This window comes from Bombina bombina, chromosome 4 (genome assembly GCF_027579735.1).
Source record: "Bombina bombina isolate aBomBom1 chromosome 4, aBomBom1.pri, whole genome shotgun sequence".
In the NCBI taxonomy this organism is placed as follows: domain Eukaryota; kingdom Metazoa; phylum Chordata; class Amphibia; order Anura; family Bombinatoridae; genus Bombina; species Bombina bombina.
The window spans coordinates 502,047,392-502,063,753 of record NC_069502.1 but is presented as its reverse complement, the minus strand read 5'-3'; the positions used below and the strand labels follow the sequence as shown (position 1 = coordinate 502,063,753).

Sequence of the window (16,362 nt, the reverse complement as noted above, 5' to 3'; positions counted from 1 at the left end):
AATATTAATCAGGAGATAGTTGTACCTTCTTTGTGTCCGAATCCAGTTTCATAGAAAGAACGTTTGCTACACAATTTAGATGTAGTCCGTGCTCTAAAGTTCTACTTAGAAGCTACAAGAGTTCAGACAAACTTCTTCTCTGTTTGTCGTCTATTCTGGTAAAAGGAGAGGTCAAAAAGCAACTACTACCTCTCTTTCCTTTTGGCTTAAAAGCATCATCCGATTGGCTTATGAGACTGCCGGACGGCAGCCTCCTGAAAGAATCACAGCTCACTCCACTAGGGCTGTAGCTTCCACATGGGCCTTCAAGAACGAGGCTTCTGTTGATCAGATATGTAAGGCAGCGACTTGGTCTTCACTGCACACTTTTGCCAAATTTTACAAATTTGATACTTTTGCTTCTTCGGAGGCTATTTTTGGGAGAAAGGTTTTGCAAGCCGTGGTGCCTTCCGTTTAGGTGACCTGATTTGCTCCCTCCCTTCATCCGTGTCCTAAAGCTTTGGTATTGGTTCCCACAAGTAAGGATGCCGTGGACCGGACACACCAATGTTGGAGAAAACAGAATTTATGCTTACCTGATAAATTACTTTCTCCAACGGTGTGTCCGGTCCACGGCCCGCCCTGGTTTTTTAATCAGGTCCGATGAATTATTTTCTTTAACTACAGTCACGACACCCTATGGTTTCTCCTATTTTTTCCTCCTGTCCGTCGGTCGAATGACTGGGGTGGGTGGAGCCTAGGAGGGACTATATGGCCAGCTTTGCTGGGACTCTTTGCCATTTCCTGTTGGGGAAGAGATATTCCCACAAGTAAGGATGACGCTGTGGACCGGACACACCGTTGGAGAAAGTAATTTATCAGGTAAGCATAAATTCTGTTTTTTCTAGCCTTAGCTTATGCATGTAGATTCCTGCTCATAACGATATACATTTCGAGTCATGATACTGGCTTTCGATGATGTATGCATTTTACTACTCCCAACGGCTTTATTAACATTGTAGCCGACCGGGAGTTTTTAACCCTTAGAACCGCTATTATCTAGCTGTATATAATGCATGCATTTGCCTACTCCCCTACAGCTTTATATTTCTTTCATGTAATTGGCAAGAGTCCATGAGCTAGTGACATATGGGATATACAATCCTACCAGGAGGGGCAAAGTTTCCCAAACCTCAAAATGCCTATAAATACACCCCTCACCACACCCACAATTCAGTTTTACAAACTTTGCCTCCTATGGAGGTGGTGAAGTAAGTTTTGTGCTAAGATTTCTACGTTTATATGCGCTACTCAGCATTGTTGAAGCCCGATTCCTCTGAGTACAGCGAATGTCAGAGGGACGTGAAGGCATTTTCACCTATTGAATACGATGTTTTCCCTAACGGGTCTTTTTCATGGGTTCTCTGTTATCGGTCGTAGAGATTCATCTCCTACCTCCCTTTTCAGATCAACGATATACTCTCAAATTTACCATTACCTCTACTAAAGAACTGTTTTAGTACTGGTTTGGCTATCTGCTATATGTGGATGGGTGTCTTTTGGTATGTATGTTTTTATTAAGACACTCTCAGCTATGGTTTGGCACTTTATGCAAATTATATAAAGTTCTAAATATATGTATTGTACTTATATTTGCCATGAGTCAGGTTCATGTATTTCCTTCTGCAAACTGTCAGTTTCATATTTGGGAATATAAACAATTTAAGAAATTTATTTCTTACCTGGGGTTTAGTCTTTTTCAATTTTGACTACTTTTTGCATTTGCGGGTATTAGGCCCGTGGGTGCGTCAAATGTTAGACTTTATTGCGTCCTTTTTGGCGCGGGAAATTACGTTGTTGACGCAACGTCGTCATTTCCGGCGTCATATGTGACGTCGAGACCTTTCACACAGCTTTCACACAGTCTCTCAGGAAACCAGGCAGCGATTGAACTATTGGCTGGGGGAAAGACTAGGCCAATGGGTAGATGCGCAGCTACAGCCAATAGTTCAATCGCTGCCTGGTTTCCTGAGAGACACTAAACATCTACTTAGGTCCATACAGCAATTTGAATGGAAAGAAGGTTATGTTTTCTCCACAATAGATGCAGTTTCTTTATATTCATGCATACCGCATGAACAGGGATTGAGTGCTATAAAAAGGATGCTTGTCAGGTACTCTGGGTATGATGATAGACTAATAGATTTTCTATTAGAGGCTATATCATTTCTCCTACATCATAACTATTTCATGTACAATGGTGAGTTTTATCTGCAACTCAGAGGGACAGCGATGGGGGCAAAATTTGCCCCCTCGTATGCCAACTTATATTTAGCAGATTTTGAAACCAGGAAGATCTTTGGCAATGAAAACCTCTTTAAAGATGATATTAAGTTATATACCAGATATATCGATGATATTTTGTTAATTTGGGGAGGTGAGATGAATAATCTAAAGAATTTTGTTGATAATCTTAATATAAATAACAACCTCAGTTTCACCTATGTTTCTGGTGACAGTATACCCTACTTGGATGTTCTTATAGGACATAAAGATGAATCTATTGTCACTGAAGTCTATAGAAAAGAGACCTCTGGGAATACCATCCTCAGAGCTGATTCATCACATCCTAAACATCTGAAGAAGGGGATCCCTAAGGGACAATTTATTAGGCTGATGCGTAACTGTAGCTCATTGGATATGTATTGGAAACATGCCAGAGATCTGATTTCACGGTTGGTAGACAGAGGCTACAATCCAGGTGACTTAAAGGAAATAGCTACTTTAGTTTCTGGATTTGACAGAAATAAATTACTTAGGGATAAACATAAACCAAGAAATAATGCTGGGAGTCAGCGTAACAGTGGTGTTAACTTTATAACAAAATTCAGCAATCAATATGATGCCATATGTAACATCATTAAGAAAAGGTTACCTCTTTTGGAAATGAAGATCTCAAGTCATTATCAAAAAATTGTAAGTTTATCTCCTACAGATCAGACACTATAGGAGATAAAATCAATAAGAACTTTAACACTCACACCAATGTTAAAACTACAATAGTACCTGGAAATTGGCTTTCTAAAAAATGTGGCTTCTATAAATGTGGTGTGAGGCCATGTAAGAGTTGCGATTTTGCTTTGGTTGGAGACACTTTCCATTCAACAAACACCAATAAAACATATAACATCAGGGGACGTATTAATTGTAACTCCAATTTTGTTGTTTACCTTATCACCTGTTTACACTGTAATTTTCAATATGTGGGTCTCACCTCTAGGGGCCTAAAGGACAGGATTAGGGAACATCTTTTGTCCTTAGAGGCTGAGGTACCAAAAACTCCAGTGGCTAAACACTTTTTTGAACATGTTGATAAATTCAGGTATTTCCGGTTTCAAGGTATTGAACAGGTTAAAATGAATACTAGAGGTGGGGACAGATATAAGGCTCTTGGTAAAAGTGAAATTTATTGGATCTACACTCTTAAAACAGGTTCCCCACTAGGGATCAACAAAATAAGTGACATTAAATTGTTTATTGATGCTTGAGTTTTTAATGTCCTATATCTGGTTTGTATAATTATATCGTATACATTATTTTTCCATTTATACACTTCTTATAGTCCCACAATTTCTTAATGTATTACAGTGTATTACTCTTTGTTAAGTTGTTCCATTGTAACTTATCCCCATGATTGCCGTAATATAATAATGTTTGCATTTGACTTTTATACTAATATGGCTACATATGTGTGGAGATTTGTTACTTTATTGCAATAGCAGTGACATAACATCTTAGCTTTAGGGTTCCGTTTTTCTAAACTTTGATTAAATTCATTTTTAGGATAAGTGCTTTATTCAGTTTTAACATGTATTGTTATTGTGTAATGTATATAGAGAATTTGTGACATTCTTTTGTTACTCTTATAGTCAGTTAAAACTTGTAAGCTCATGGAGTGTGAAAGGTTAAGTCGAAGGTGAGACCAGTGTTTGCTTATTGGCTATTCAACTGTGTTACCTGAGATTTAACAGCTGCTTGTAACACTTGTTCTCCCAGCTCTGATGAACCGCTTGTGAAGCGGGAAACGCTTCAGCGGGGTTTGTTTGCTGTGCCTGTCATTATGTGTACGCTTTGGATATGAAATAACTATTTTACTTGCAAATCTCTCCCGGTCATCATTTATACCACTGTTGCGATCCCTGTTTCTTCTTAGTTCCTTAAAGGGACAGATTTCTGCTCTGTCTATTCTTTTGCACAAGCGTCTGGCAGATGTTCCAGACCTTCAGGCATTTTGTCAGGCTTTAGTTAGAATCAAGCCTGTGTTTAAACCTGTTGCTACGCCATGGAGCTTAAATTTGGTTCTTAAGGTTCTTCAAGGAGTTCCGTTTGAACCTCTTCATTCCATAGATATCAAACTTTTATCTTGGAAAGTTCTTTTTTTGGTAGCTATTTCCTCGACTCGCAGAGTCTCCGAGTTATCTGCCTTACAATGTGATTCTCCTTATCTGATTTTCCATACGGATAAGTTAGTCCTACATACCAAACCTGAGTTTTTACCTAAGGTGGTATCTAACAAGAATATCAATCAAGAGATTGTTGTTCCATCCTTGTGTCCTAATCCTTCTTCAAAGAAGTAACGTCTTACACAATCTGGACGTGGTTTGTGCTTTATAGTTTTTTACTTACAAGCTACTAAAGATTTCCGTCAAACATCTGCTTTGTTTACCTACTCTGGACAGAGGAGAGGTCAGAAGGCTTCGGCAACCTCTTTCTTTTTGGCTACGAAGTATAATCCGCTTAGCCTATGAGACTGCTGGACAGCAGCCTCCTGAAAGGATTACAGCTCATTCTACTAGAGCTGTGGCTTCCACTTGGGCCTTTAAAAATGAGGCTTCTGTTGAACAGATTTGCAAGGCGGCGACTTGGTCTTCGCTTCATACCTTTTCAAAATTCTACAAATTTGATACTTTTGCTTCTTCGGAGGCTATTTTTGGGAGAGAGGTTTTACAGGCAGTGGTACCTTCCGTTTAAGTACCTGCCTTGTCCCTCCCTTCATCCGTGTACTTTAGCTTTGGTATTGGTATCCCACAAGTAATGGATGATCCGTGGACTGGATACACCTTACAAGAGAACACAATTTATGCTTACCTGATAAATTTCTTTCTCTTGTGGTGTATCCAGTCCACGGCCCGCCCTGTCATTTTAAGGCAGGTTATTTTTAAATTTAAACTAGTCACCACTGCACCCTATGGTTTCTCCTTTCTCGGCTTGTTTTCGGTCGAATGACTGGATATGGCAGTTAGGGGAGGAGCTATATAGCAGCTCTGCTGTGGGTGTCCTCTTGCAACTTCCTGTTGGGAATGAGAATATCCCACAAGTAATGGATGATCCGTGGACTGGATACACCACAAGAGAAATAAATTTATCAGGTAAGCATAAATTGTGTTTTTCCAGTGTCTGCAGCTCCTTATTTATTACATAGGCAGTCTATGCAGAAAGTTTCCCTCATGCAAAAAATATTAACATGCTTACAGTGTCACCATCTTTAAAGGGACACTTAACACCTGCTGAAAATGTTTTAAACTTTTTCTGAGAAATCAAAGCAAACTAATACTGTTCTCAATGCTGTATGTTCATCTTACTACAAACTCTTCATGAAAACTCTTCATATTTTCTATGCTTATACATAGCTTTTTCCTATGTAGGGTGCCATCTTGTAACGTGTGCACCTAAGTCATGTGATGCGCACGGCAGCTTGTCTCACTGATATAGAAGGCAGGCAAATTGTCAATGCTAATTAACTGTAATGCAAAGCGTGCATTAGTGTATGATGACAAAGATCTATTTTATATTTGTAATACAGTAATTGCATCTTTTATCAAGCCTATTTTAAACATTCTATGTACTGAACAGATTGACAGTCTGTTTCACTGTTCGCTGCTATAACTAAGTTCAGTTTTAATTGCCAGCCCGATGTTCAGTGGCAGAGGGGAGGGGGAAAGTCTAGAAGCAGTTTTCTTTCATGTAATTAGCAAGAGTCCATGAGCTAGTGACGTATGGGATATACATTCCTACCAGGAGGGGCAAAGTTTCCCAAACCTCAAAATGCCTATAAATACACCCCTCACCACACCCACAATTCATTTCTTTGGCTGTCTTTATTTTATCCCTCCCTCTCTAGTGACTCTTGTGTGGAAAGATCCACATCTTGGGTAGTCATTATCCCATACGTCACTAGCTCATGGACTCTTGCTAATTACATGAAAGAAAACATAATTTATGTAAGAACTTACCTGATAAATTCATTTCTTTCATATTAGCAAGAGTCCATGAGGCCCGCCCTTTTTTTGTGGTGGTTATGATTTTTGTATAAAGCACAATTATTCCAATTCCTTATTTTATATGCTTTCGCACTTTTTTATCACCCCACTTCTTGGCTATTCACTAAACTGAATTGTGGGTGTGGTGAGGGGTGTATTTATAGGCATTTTGAGGTTTGGGAAACTTTGCCCCTCCTGGTAGGAATGTATATCCCATACGTCACTAGCTCATGGACTCTTGCTAATATGAAAGAAATGAATTTATCAGGTAAGTTCTTACATAAATTATGTTTTTTTTAACTCGCTATTATTCAGTTCTCTGCTATATCTAAGGAGAAATTTCTCTGTGTTCCAGGAATTTACTTTTGTTTGTTCCAGGAATTTACTTTTGTTTTCACCATGATATTTTAATTATCCAACAGCACCACACTTTTTATGCTATATATATATATATATATATATATATATATATATATATATACTTTTTATGCTATATAAAAAGTGTTGTGCTGTTGGATAATTACAATATGATTATGAAAACAAAAGTAGATTCCTGGAACACAGACAAAATTCTCCTCAGATGTTGCAGAGAACTGTATAACAGTTTAAAAAAAAAACTGCTTCTAGACTTTCCCCCTCTGCCTCTGAACATCGGGCGGGCGATTGAAACTCAACTTAGTTAACAGTGAAACACACAGACTGTGGGTATGTTCAGTACATAAAACGTTTGATAAATGTTTGCTAAAAGAAGATGCAATTACTGTATTACAAATATAAAATAGATCTTTGTCCTCATACACTAATGCACGCTTTGCATTACAGTGAATTAGCATTGTCTATTTGCCTGCCTTCTATAACATCAGTGAGAGAAGCTGCCGTGCACACGTGTCACGTGACTGCAGTGCCTGAAACGTGCGTTACAAGATGGCACCCTACATAGGAAAACACAAGCTGGGGATAAGCATAGAAAATAGGAGTCTTCATGAAAAGTTTCTAGTAAGATGAACATACAGCATTAAGAACAGTGTATTAGTTTATTTTGATTCCTCGGAAAGTTGGTTCAGAAAATCTTAAGCAGGTGTTAAGTGTCCCTTTAAGTGCTCTGATCTTTTGGGTTGTTGTGATGGACTGATTTTAACACAAGTGTTGTATTGAATGTTGTTTGGTCAGCCCTTTAAGAAAAAACAAACACATGCTCGCTTAACAAAGCTTTTTAATCTAAAATGTTTTAGGTATTTTCTATATTGCACACTAGAAGGAGCAAGCTCTAAGTATATACCTAAACTATATTTTTTTTTTCCATCTTACAGGAAGCGCAGAGGAGCATTTAACAGCAAGCAGCTACTGTACTTAGAAAAATATCGTCCAAAGATGCGTTTACGTTTTAAAGATTCAAATGGTCACAGAAACAACTGTTGCATTCAGTAAACCAGTGTAGATGCCTGCAGGAAAATGTAGGCCATGGCTGTTGTAGAAGCCAACGTATTGCATAGGTCAAATAAAAACCTGACGAGTATGAACATGTGTAGGTCACAGCCCTGGCAGTAATAAAACTGCTTCAATGCTAATGCAATTGGGCTTCCTTATTTCTTTTCTTGATCTCTATCTCCATGCTAACTAGTTAGTCTAATCATGTAATAGTAATCTAATCCACTTTTTTTTTTTTTTTTTTTTTTTTTTTTTTTTTTAAGCATATAGGCTAGTCATAGAGAATCTAATGCCAAAATACCCAGCACAATGTGTTTTGTTTTTCATACACTACAATGCCTGATAATTCTAACAACTTTTTACATTTAACCCTCTAAAGCCCTGCAGTTTAACAGGTTGGCTAGCTGTTTACATCTTCTCCCACAGATGCAGCAGTATCAGGTTTTTGTACAGTTTAGTGTATGCCACTGCCATTATATATTTGGCTTCCTTTGTGCTAAAAAATGTGCATTGCCAGATTCTCAGACCTTACATGGTGTAAATTTGGCACCATATCTATCTAGGTAAAGCATTATCAACTGTTGTATAGAAGCACATCATATTGTACAACTTTACAGACAAAGCCTTACTGTTTGAATTCATGTCTGTACCGCTTGGTGCATCTTGATATGGAGGACCTGATATAGTGTATTTTTTTCTAGTAAAATGTTGCCTTTGTCTTGTGCAGGAAGTGTAGAATATGCCCTTTTTTCTGTGAAATATTTTTAAAACTTATTTGCTTTAATGTAGCTAATTCTTAACATAAAAATTCTGAACTTGTAATTTCTTTTACTGTGCATTTAGAGTTGTTTACTACCCGTTCCTTATTTCCCTATCTGAGATTCTGCTCACATCGCGGCAGAAGTCCATGTCTAATATTTTGTATGCCCTATGAGCTGTGTAACTTAATATTTGAATACTTGATTTTGTTTTATGTATTTGATAAAAATGGTGATGTATTGATGTTAGCTCAACCATATATTTATACTGTCTTGGGAATGTGTGGTGTTCTGTGGGAGAATAAATTTACCAGTGTTCACCAGCTTGTAAAATCTAGTATGAGCCTAAATAAAGAAGGAAAATACACCTATTGCTGGAATATGGAGTTATTGCAGTATAAAAAGTAAACTTGTTTTGTTTATTTTTTTCTTCCCCTGAGTTTTGCACCATATATTGCACTTTTTTTTTCTTTCATTCTACATTTGTCCCAGTCTCCAAATTTTAACTAAACATTTTACTAATAGTAGAAGGTGTTTAAAGGGACATTAAATCCCCAAAAATGCCTTTTCTGATGCAGAGAGAACATGTTTTAAATAACGTTCAAATTGACTTGTATTAACCCTTTGCGTGCTAATGACGGCTCTGAGCCGTCAGATTCTCACTCTGGTGCGAATGACGGCTCAGCCGTCATGAGCACTCTCCCACCTTGAGGGAGATCTGGGGGCTCCTTACTGCTCCTACCCTGGCGATCGTGCCTGTAGAGTGACAGGCATCCCCGGGGCTTCACGTGATGTGCTGTGACGTCACGCACAATAACGTGATGACGTTACCGCAAAACTTTATTTATACTTAACAATGTTAAGTATAGGAGGAGGGGGCATGCTGCTTAGCCTGTATCTCAGGAATCTTGGGGGTCTGTAAAAAAAAAAAATTAAAATTAACAAGTTTTCAAAAATAAAAAAATTTAAATAAAATATTAGCACCCAGGTGGGAAATGGCTTAGCAGCCAAAGGGTTAATTTTGCTCGAAACTCTTGCTTATCTTTTATTGAAGGGCAGCAATGCACTACTGGGAACTAGCTGAACACATATGTAAACCAATGACAAGAGGCATATGATTTCAGCCACCAATCAGCAGCTAACTCCAAGCTCCTAGGCCTATCTAGATATCCTTTTCAACAAAGGATACCAAGAGAAAGAAGCAAATTAGATAATAGAAGTAAATTGGAAAATTACACGCTGTATCAGAATAATGAGAGAACATTTTTGGGTTTCATGTCCCTTCAACAAACATGATGGGGTGGCTTAACTATGCATTTTCCTACTATGTACAATAACATAAAGAGCGGATACCTTGCCACTGTGCTAAGAAGCCTAAACCTGAGAGCGATCGTAACAGGAACCAATCGGAGTGCTCAGTCAGGCCAGCACCCCTATAAGTGACGTCACTTCCGCTACGGCGGTAATTTTCTCTTTTCCTTCAACGAGAGCCGCAATTGTTTGGGGGTAAGCCTGCATCATCTATCCACATATTAACTTCTACCTGGACTGTTTTATCCCGTTTCTGGCTATAAGGAGATACATTTTGACATTGTCGGTGTATTGGCATATTTTGTTATATACGGAGACGTCCGTTTTTAGTATATTGTGTTTTTATTCTGTATTTGCATATGTTGTATTAAATATTTTTAGGCAGAGCCTTGCTAAACTACACTTTACTTGTCACTGTTTATTTCAGTTTATTTTGCTTCATAAAGCCCTTTTTTTGATTATTCACAATATGCACGAATAACCTTATCACTAAGTTTTTGTCACTATCCCAATATTTTTATCAATTTTTATCAATATTGATGTTTTAACACGTATTTTTTGTAATTTTATCACTTGTTCTATTCATAAATTTGAGATTTGTTTCACATCCACCAACACCTTTAGCTACAACGCTCCTGTTTAAATATAATTTTATCTGTACTTTGTCATCAGTTTTGTTATTTTGAAATATTTACCTAGTTATCCCCGGTTTTCTATACAATTTTAGTCGTTATCTAAACAGCCCGTTGTTTGTTTTTTTTGCAGTCCGGTCATGTTGTTCCATTAGCCAATAATAGGTCTGGCCGTTAGGCGGCCGTCATTTGACGTCACATTTTAGAGAAGTTCTCCGCATGCGCTGGCTATTCTAAGTTCCTCTCCCTTCCAAGCCGTGCTCGTTCCTGATTAGCGCATGCGCAATTCATCCTTATAAGTTGAAATCTTCAGAACGTAGTCTACTTCCAAGCAATTTGACGCCTGTGCTTTAGGTCACAAATGATTAGTCACGCGGGCGCAATTCGAATGTACGGCGAGGCGTGCGAATGCGCAAGTTGCCCCTAAATCGTGAACGCGCTTTTCCAGTACGTATAGAGCGGGTGGGACCGCTCTGTATGTAATACAGTGAGAAACCAGGAAATACATGGAGGGAGGAGCTAAGACCGGCCGAAAACATAAACTGTTTCTTATACTTTGATATATATACTTATGTTATAAAAAGTTAGCGATCTTACTATATAGTACATGGGTAACATAATACAGCTTACAAAAAAGCTAAACTTTACCTTCACTTTAACTTTTTTGTTTCTCGTTTAGGAATTAAAGTTTAAATGTTTTGATTTGAGCCATTGTCTCCCAAGATGTTTAGGCAATGCCACCGCTCTCCTTTTTTGTCCCATGCCTCGATGGCATCACATGCAGTGCCCTGCGGTTCCTCTAAATCTCCTGGTAAAGTATAATTGCTGGCAGATTTTACAGCTCAGGTATCCTCAGCGGTATCTGCAGTTTATTTTTTCCGGGTTTTTCTTTCCTACTGGGAAAACGTAAGAGGACATTTAAAGATCCAGATGGTAAGGTTCTGTTCCACATTCTACTACTCAGGCTGTTCCCTTTCCTAAGTCTGGTGAGGGGGATTTGCCGGTATTTTGAGGGTGAATTCTCAGATTTGGACTGTAATTCCTTCATCTGATACTGAAGTCATCTCCTTCAGATGTATGCTTGCACACCTTGTGTACTGTTTTAGGAGGTTTTAGATAATAGCTAGCTAGTCAACCCTTGGAAGTTTTGTAAACTTGGTCATTTCTATGTTCTTTTGAGAAGTTTCTAGAAAAATGGCACAGGTGTAGAAGCTAGGGATACCCGTTTCCCGACCTTTTATAGTTTTTTTTTTTTTTTTTTTTTTCTGTTGCTGACTCCATTGAAATGCATGGTACCCTAAGTAGAAGATAAGAAGCTGGAGGTTTTTTTTTGTTCTTTTAGAACAATGCATCATTAGACTTGCTGTCATAGCTCACCGGGCTTTGCAGCTGTTCAGCTGAGAGGCCTACATGTGCCTTAATGGTACAGACTAGGCTTTATAGTTCTGCAGTGGCAGATTCAATATTTAGTTTTCTTCCAAATCCACGCTTTTGGGGTTTTTTGCTTTTTGAGGAGCCCTTGTTTGGACCTGGCCTGATGGTTTTTTCCTCTGACTTTGCGGGTGAAAAAAGTTTTTCTTTCACTCGTCAAGGAAAATGTTCCTTTTTCATCTTTCTGCAGGGTGAGTCTTGTCTTTTAGACCCTTCTTGGATTTCCCAGGGGCAGATTTCTCCTTCTAGAGTATCTGCAATCCAACCATTGTGCTTCTAATGTAGCCCTATGGTTATCATGTCAGCTTTGTAAGCAAAAGGTCAAGGGTTTGAATCCACCCCCAGGTGCAAATCTTACATTGGGTACGATGAGAAACATTCCTTCAACAGGGTTCAGGACGTTTCTTTCTGGGAACGAGATCTGGGTGTTTACCTTAAGTTTCTCTGGTGCTGACCTTCAAAGATATCCATTCTTTTTTGGTTCTGGGTGGTCTGTTCCTAAGAACATAGACTTGAGGGATGTGTGTTTGGACAGTTGCAAGGATAGCTAAAGAAACAGCCTGGAAAGCTGTGGTCCCAGGTTCAATCCTTGGGTGTGACAGGTACCCCCTCTTCAAGGGCCACCTGGCTTGTAAATTTATTTCCCATGTTTCGGGATTTTCTCTGAGTTTCATCAGCCGAAACACTTTTAGGTCCTGGGGTAGTATAAGGGTGCCTTTCTGGGCTATATATGGTTCAGGTTTCATCCTTCCTTCGAATTATCTCTTCTTCAAGAGATTTTGTCCAATCTATTTTCCCATGGATGAGAAATGAATCTGGAGAAGGGTTCCCTTGTTCCATCTTCATGGGGGGTTTATTGGACTTTTATAGTCTCTGTATCTAGAAGAATTTTCCTAACAGAGGTCAGATATTTAGCATTTATTCCTTTTCCTCTCTGCAGTCTACTGTCCAGCCAAAAGCAAGCTCTAGATATCCAGTAGACAGCTTAGCCCTTTGCAACCAGTAGGTTGGGAGTTCGGATCTAGCTGCAGCTGATTTTCCTTCACTTTTCAGTGATTCGATTTTGGAGGGGATCGGTCTAATGGTTCCCATAGACATCATTCCTTTTTGCTTTTTTCCATATAATGAGAAACTTCAGTTCTGTCTCATAGGATAGATCTAGATCAGTTGTCACTCTCCCTAGTATTTTTTTTCCAGGAATATCTATCTCGGGGCGCGTGCTTCTGGAGAGATTCCTGGGTGATGTGACCACAGATGCCAACCTGCAGGGCTGGTAAGCTGTCTGGGTCTTAAGATTATGGACTCGGAAGTGTCTGCTCTCCTCTAACATCTGGAGTAGAGTGATTTGCAATGCGCTGATGGCTTGGTCTCCGTTCCAGTTGGTTGATATAAACCATTGAGATATTGTCCAGCAGGGAGGAACTCTGGGTTCCTTAGCCATATAGGAGGTGACTTGCATTGTTCAGTGGGCGAAAGCTCACATTTTCTGTGTCGTCCTCTTCCCAGGAGTGGCTTCTTGGCAATCGTACTTCCTCCAGAAGATTCTTCGATGGGGGGTCCGGAGTTGCATTCTGAGGGCATTTCGACAGAATGCCAAGTTTCCAAGGTATGATTCAGTCAAGTTATCCACTGACATCCTGATCTTCTGGTGTGTTTTTTCTTGGATTACAGTCTGGCATAACTGTTTTCTGTTTGTTTTCCTTCCACAAGCCATTGCTTGTATTCAATAGGAGAGAGCAGCAGTGGATTCTAATAGCCTCTGTGTGGCCTCGCAGGATCTGGTATGCAGGCCATCTTATGTCATCTCTCCACTTTGGTGATGGTACCTGAGGAAGGACCTTCTGAGTGAGGGTCCCTTTATTCATCTAAATCTAGTTTCTCTGATGCTGCCTGCTTGGAGATTGAACGCTTGGTTTTGTTTTAGCGTGGGGTTTCTTAGTCAGTCATTGGGACCACGACTTAGGGTTGCATGCCTGTTCTGGAGGATTGCCGTAGAATATGGTGTTGTTGGTGTGAATCCAAGGGTTGCTCTTGGAGTGGAGTCAGGATTCCTAGAATTTGGTTCTGTCTCTAGGATGCCTGGAGATGGGTTTGTCAGTCAGTACCCTGATGGGTCAGATTCTGCATTGTCTATTTTGCTACATAAGCGTCTGGCGGATGTGCTAGCTATGCAATCCTTTGTCAGGCCTGGTCAGAATCAGGCCTGTCTAAGTCGATTGTTCCCTTAGGAGCCTTAATCTTTTTCTTCAAGTTTTCCGGTACCTTCCATAGATATTAGGGTTATCATCGGAAGGCTATCTTTTCTGCTTGGAGCGTCTTGGAACTCTCAGCTTGACAGTGTGATTCGATTTGTCTTATCTTGCCAATAAGGTGGTTCTTCGTACTAAGTTAGGTTTTCTTCCTATGTTGTTTCAGATGGGAACATTATTTAGGAAATTGTTGTTCCTGCCCTTTGTCCTAATCCTTATAATAAGAAACGTTGATGGCACAACTTGGATGTTGGTGTTCTTAATTTCTTTCTACAGGTGACTAAGGATTTTTCGCCAGTTTTCTGTTTTTCTTTGGGACAGCTACTTCTCTCCCTTTGGTTGGAAGTATAATTGTTTGGTTAGGAGACTGCTGGACAGCAACCTCTTGAGAGAATTACTGCTCTTTTCACTAGGGCTGTCTGTTTCACAGAAGCTTCATTCTTGAAAAGCCAAGAAGCAGAGTGGCAAGAATGCAACTTGGTCCTCTTTACTTTAATTTTTCCGAATTTAATTTTTTTTTAAATATATATATTTGGTTTCGGCTGAGGCTTCCTTTGGGAGAAAGGTTCTTTGAGTGGTGGTGCCTTCTGTTTAGGTTACCTATCTTGTCCCTCCCTTATCAGTGTCCTCTAGCTTGGGTATTGATTTCCAACAGTAATTGATCTGTGGACTCACTGTGTCATTAGAAAGAAAACTAAATTTATGCTTACCTGATTTCTCTTTCTTGATATGGTGAGTCCACGGTCTGGCCTGTTTTTCAGACAGTTATATAAACCTCAGGCACCCCTACACCTTCTGTTATTTTCTTTTCTTTTTTTTCCTTTCTCTCCTTTTCCTTTTTTTCCTTTCTCTCCTTTTCCTTCAGTCGAATGACTGGGGTTTATGGGAAGGGAAGTGATACTTAACAGCTTTGCTGTGGTGCTCTTTGCCTCCTCTTGCTGGCCAGGAGTGATATTCCCAACAGTAATTGATGATGATCTGTGGACTCAGTGTCGAATAGATTTCAGGTAAGCATACATTCAGTTTATATGATTTTTATGCACTACATTTTTGGTAAAATTAAAAAAAAAATAACTTAAAAGTACAGTAACTAAGCAGGCAGCCAGGACAGAGGACAAGCTTTAATGTTGAGCGCCTCATCTTTTTCACCCAAACCTATGATGAAAAAGGAAATAAGGATGTTATTGTTTGTGCAGTACACACACCTTTATGAAAAAGCTGAAGTTCATGGGTGGTAATAGCTGGTACAGCTGAAATATTAAATTTATTTTCATTCCTCTGAAGCAGTAGTTATACTTTCTTACTGCCTGGAAATCCCTCTTATGACGTTTCCATTAAAATATGCAAACTGGCATCATGGTATAATTGGAGGACAAAAAAAAACCCCCCACTAACGTGCATTCAATTCATAGTGCCGTGGTCTCTCCAGACTCCTTGACAAAGCGCCCAACAGTTCTGCACTGGACAGATTGGAAGTGGCACCCAACCCCATTGAGAATCCATGCTTTTATTTATTCTAGGATTCTCTCAAGGACAGGCATTGACATTTTTCCATCTGAACATATGAGGTGGAACTCTGTTACATCTTCTATGCATTTGCTATCAGGCAGGCACCTTCACACACCCCCAATATGAGTTAGCAGGATCTGAGTGAATTTGCAGTGTGCACCTGGTTCCAGTGTTTTTGTTAATAAAATAAGTACAGGTTACAAATGATAACAAAAAAACAAATACACACTCATTTACTTTTCCATTCCACACATACTTCTCATTGGTTGAATTATCGCAATGTGGTTTTACTTTTGTAGTGTCAGTAACACCATGGTATTGCTGTCAACCAACAACCACACACTCACAAGCCCAATCGGCAATATCTCTACTAGATACAACACATTCATATCACTTTCATACAACTTGTATTCACAGTTAGGAAAATTATAAGTAATGTCCTAGCGTGATTAGTAGTACAAGGTTTAGTAGGTTAAGGTTTTAGTACGAGTTTGTAAGAGTAGAATGATGATCGGATAAAGGAGTTGTAAGAATTAGTAATGGTTTGTTACGGTGGTTGAATGAAATGTCAAATAAGTACAGTAGCAAATAAATAAATGTAAGGATAGGAAGGTTAGGTTTATTTTGAGAATGAAGATGAAAAAACAAAATGTATGCTTACCTGATAAATTTCTTTCTTTTCGGACATGGAGGGTCCATAACATCATTCCAATTACTAGTGGGATATTCAACTCCTGGCCAGCAG

General features: G+C 39.1%; 1 protein-coding gene across 2 annotated transcripts in view; it reads left to right on the top strand.

Moving 5' to 3' along the window:
• PTP4A1 (protein tyrosine phosphatase 4A1) overlaps positions 1-10,198 on the top strand; it is a 30,105-nt gene extending 19,907 nt beyond the window's left edge. The window contains exon 5 of one of the 2 annotated variants that reach the window (XM_053710408.1): positions 7,610-10,198. In XM_053710408.1, the coding sequence (XP_053566383.1) occupies positions 7,610-7,727 (118 nt within the window). In that variant the 3' untranslated portion in view covers positions 7,728-10,198. The remainder of the gene's footprint in view (positions 1-7,609) is intronic. The other variant, XM_053710409.1, reaches the window with a different exon arrangement.
• Positions 10,199-16,362: the final 6,164 nt, after the last annotated feature.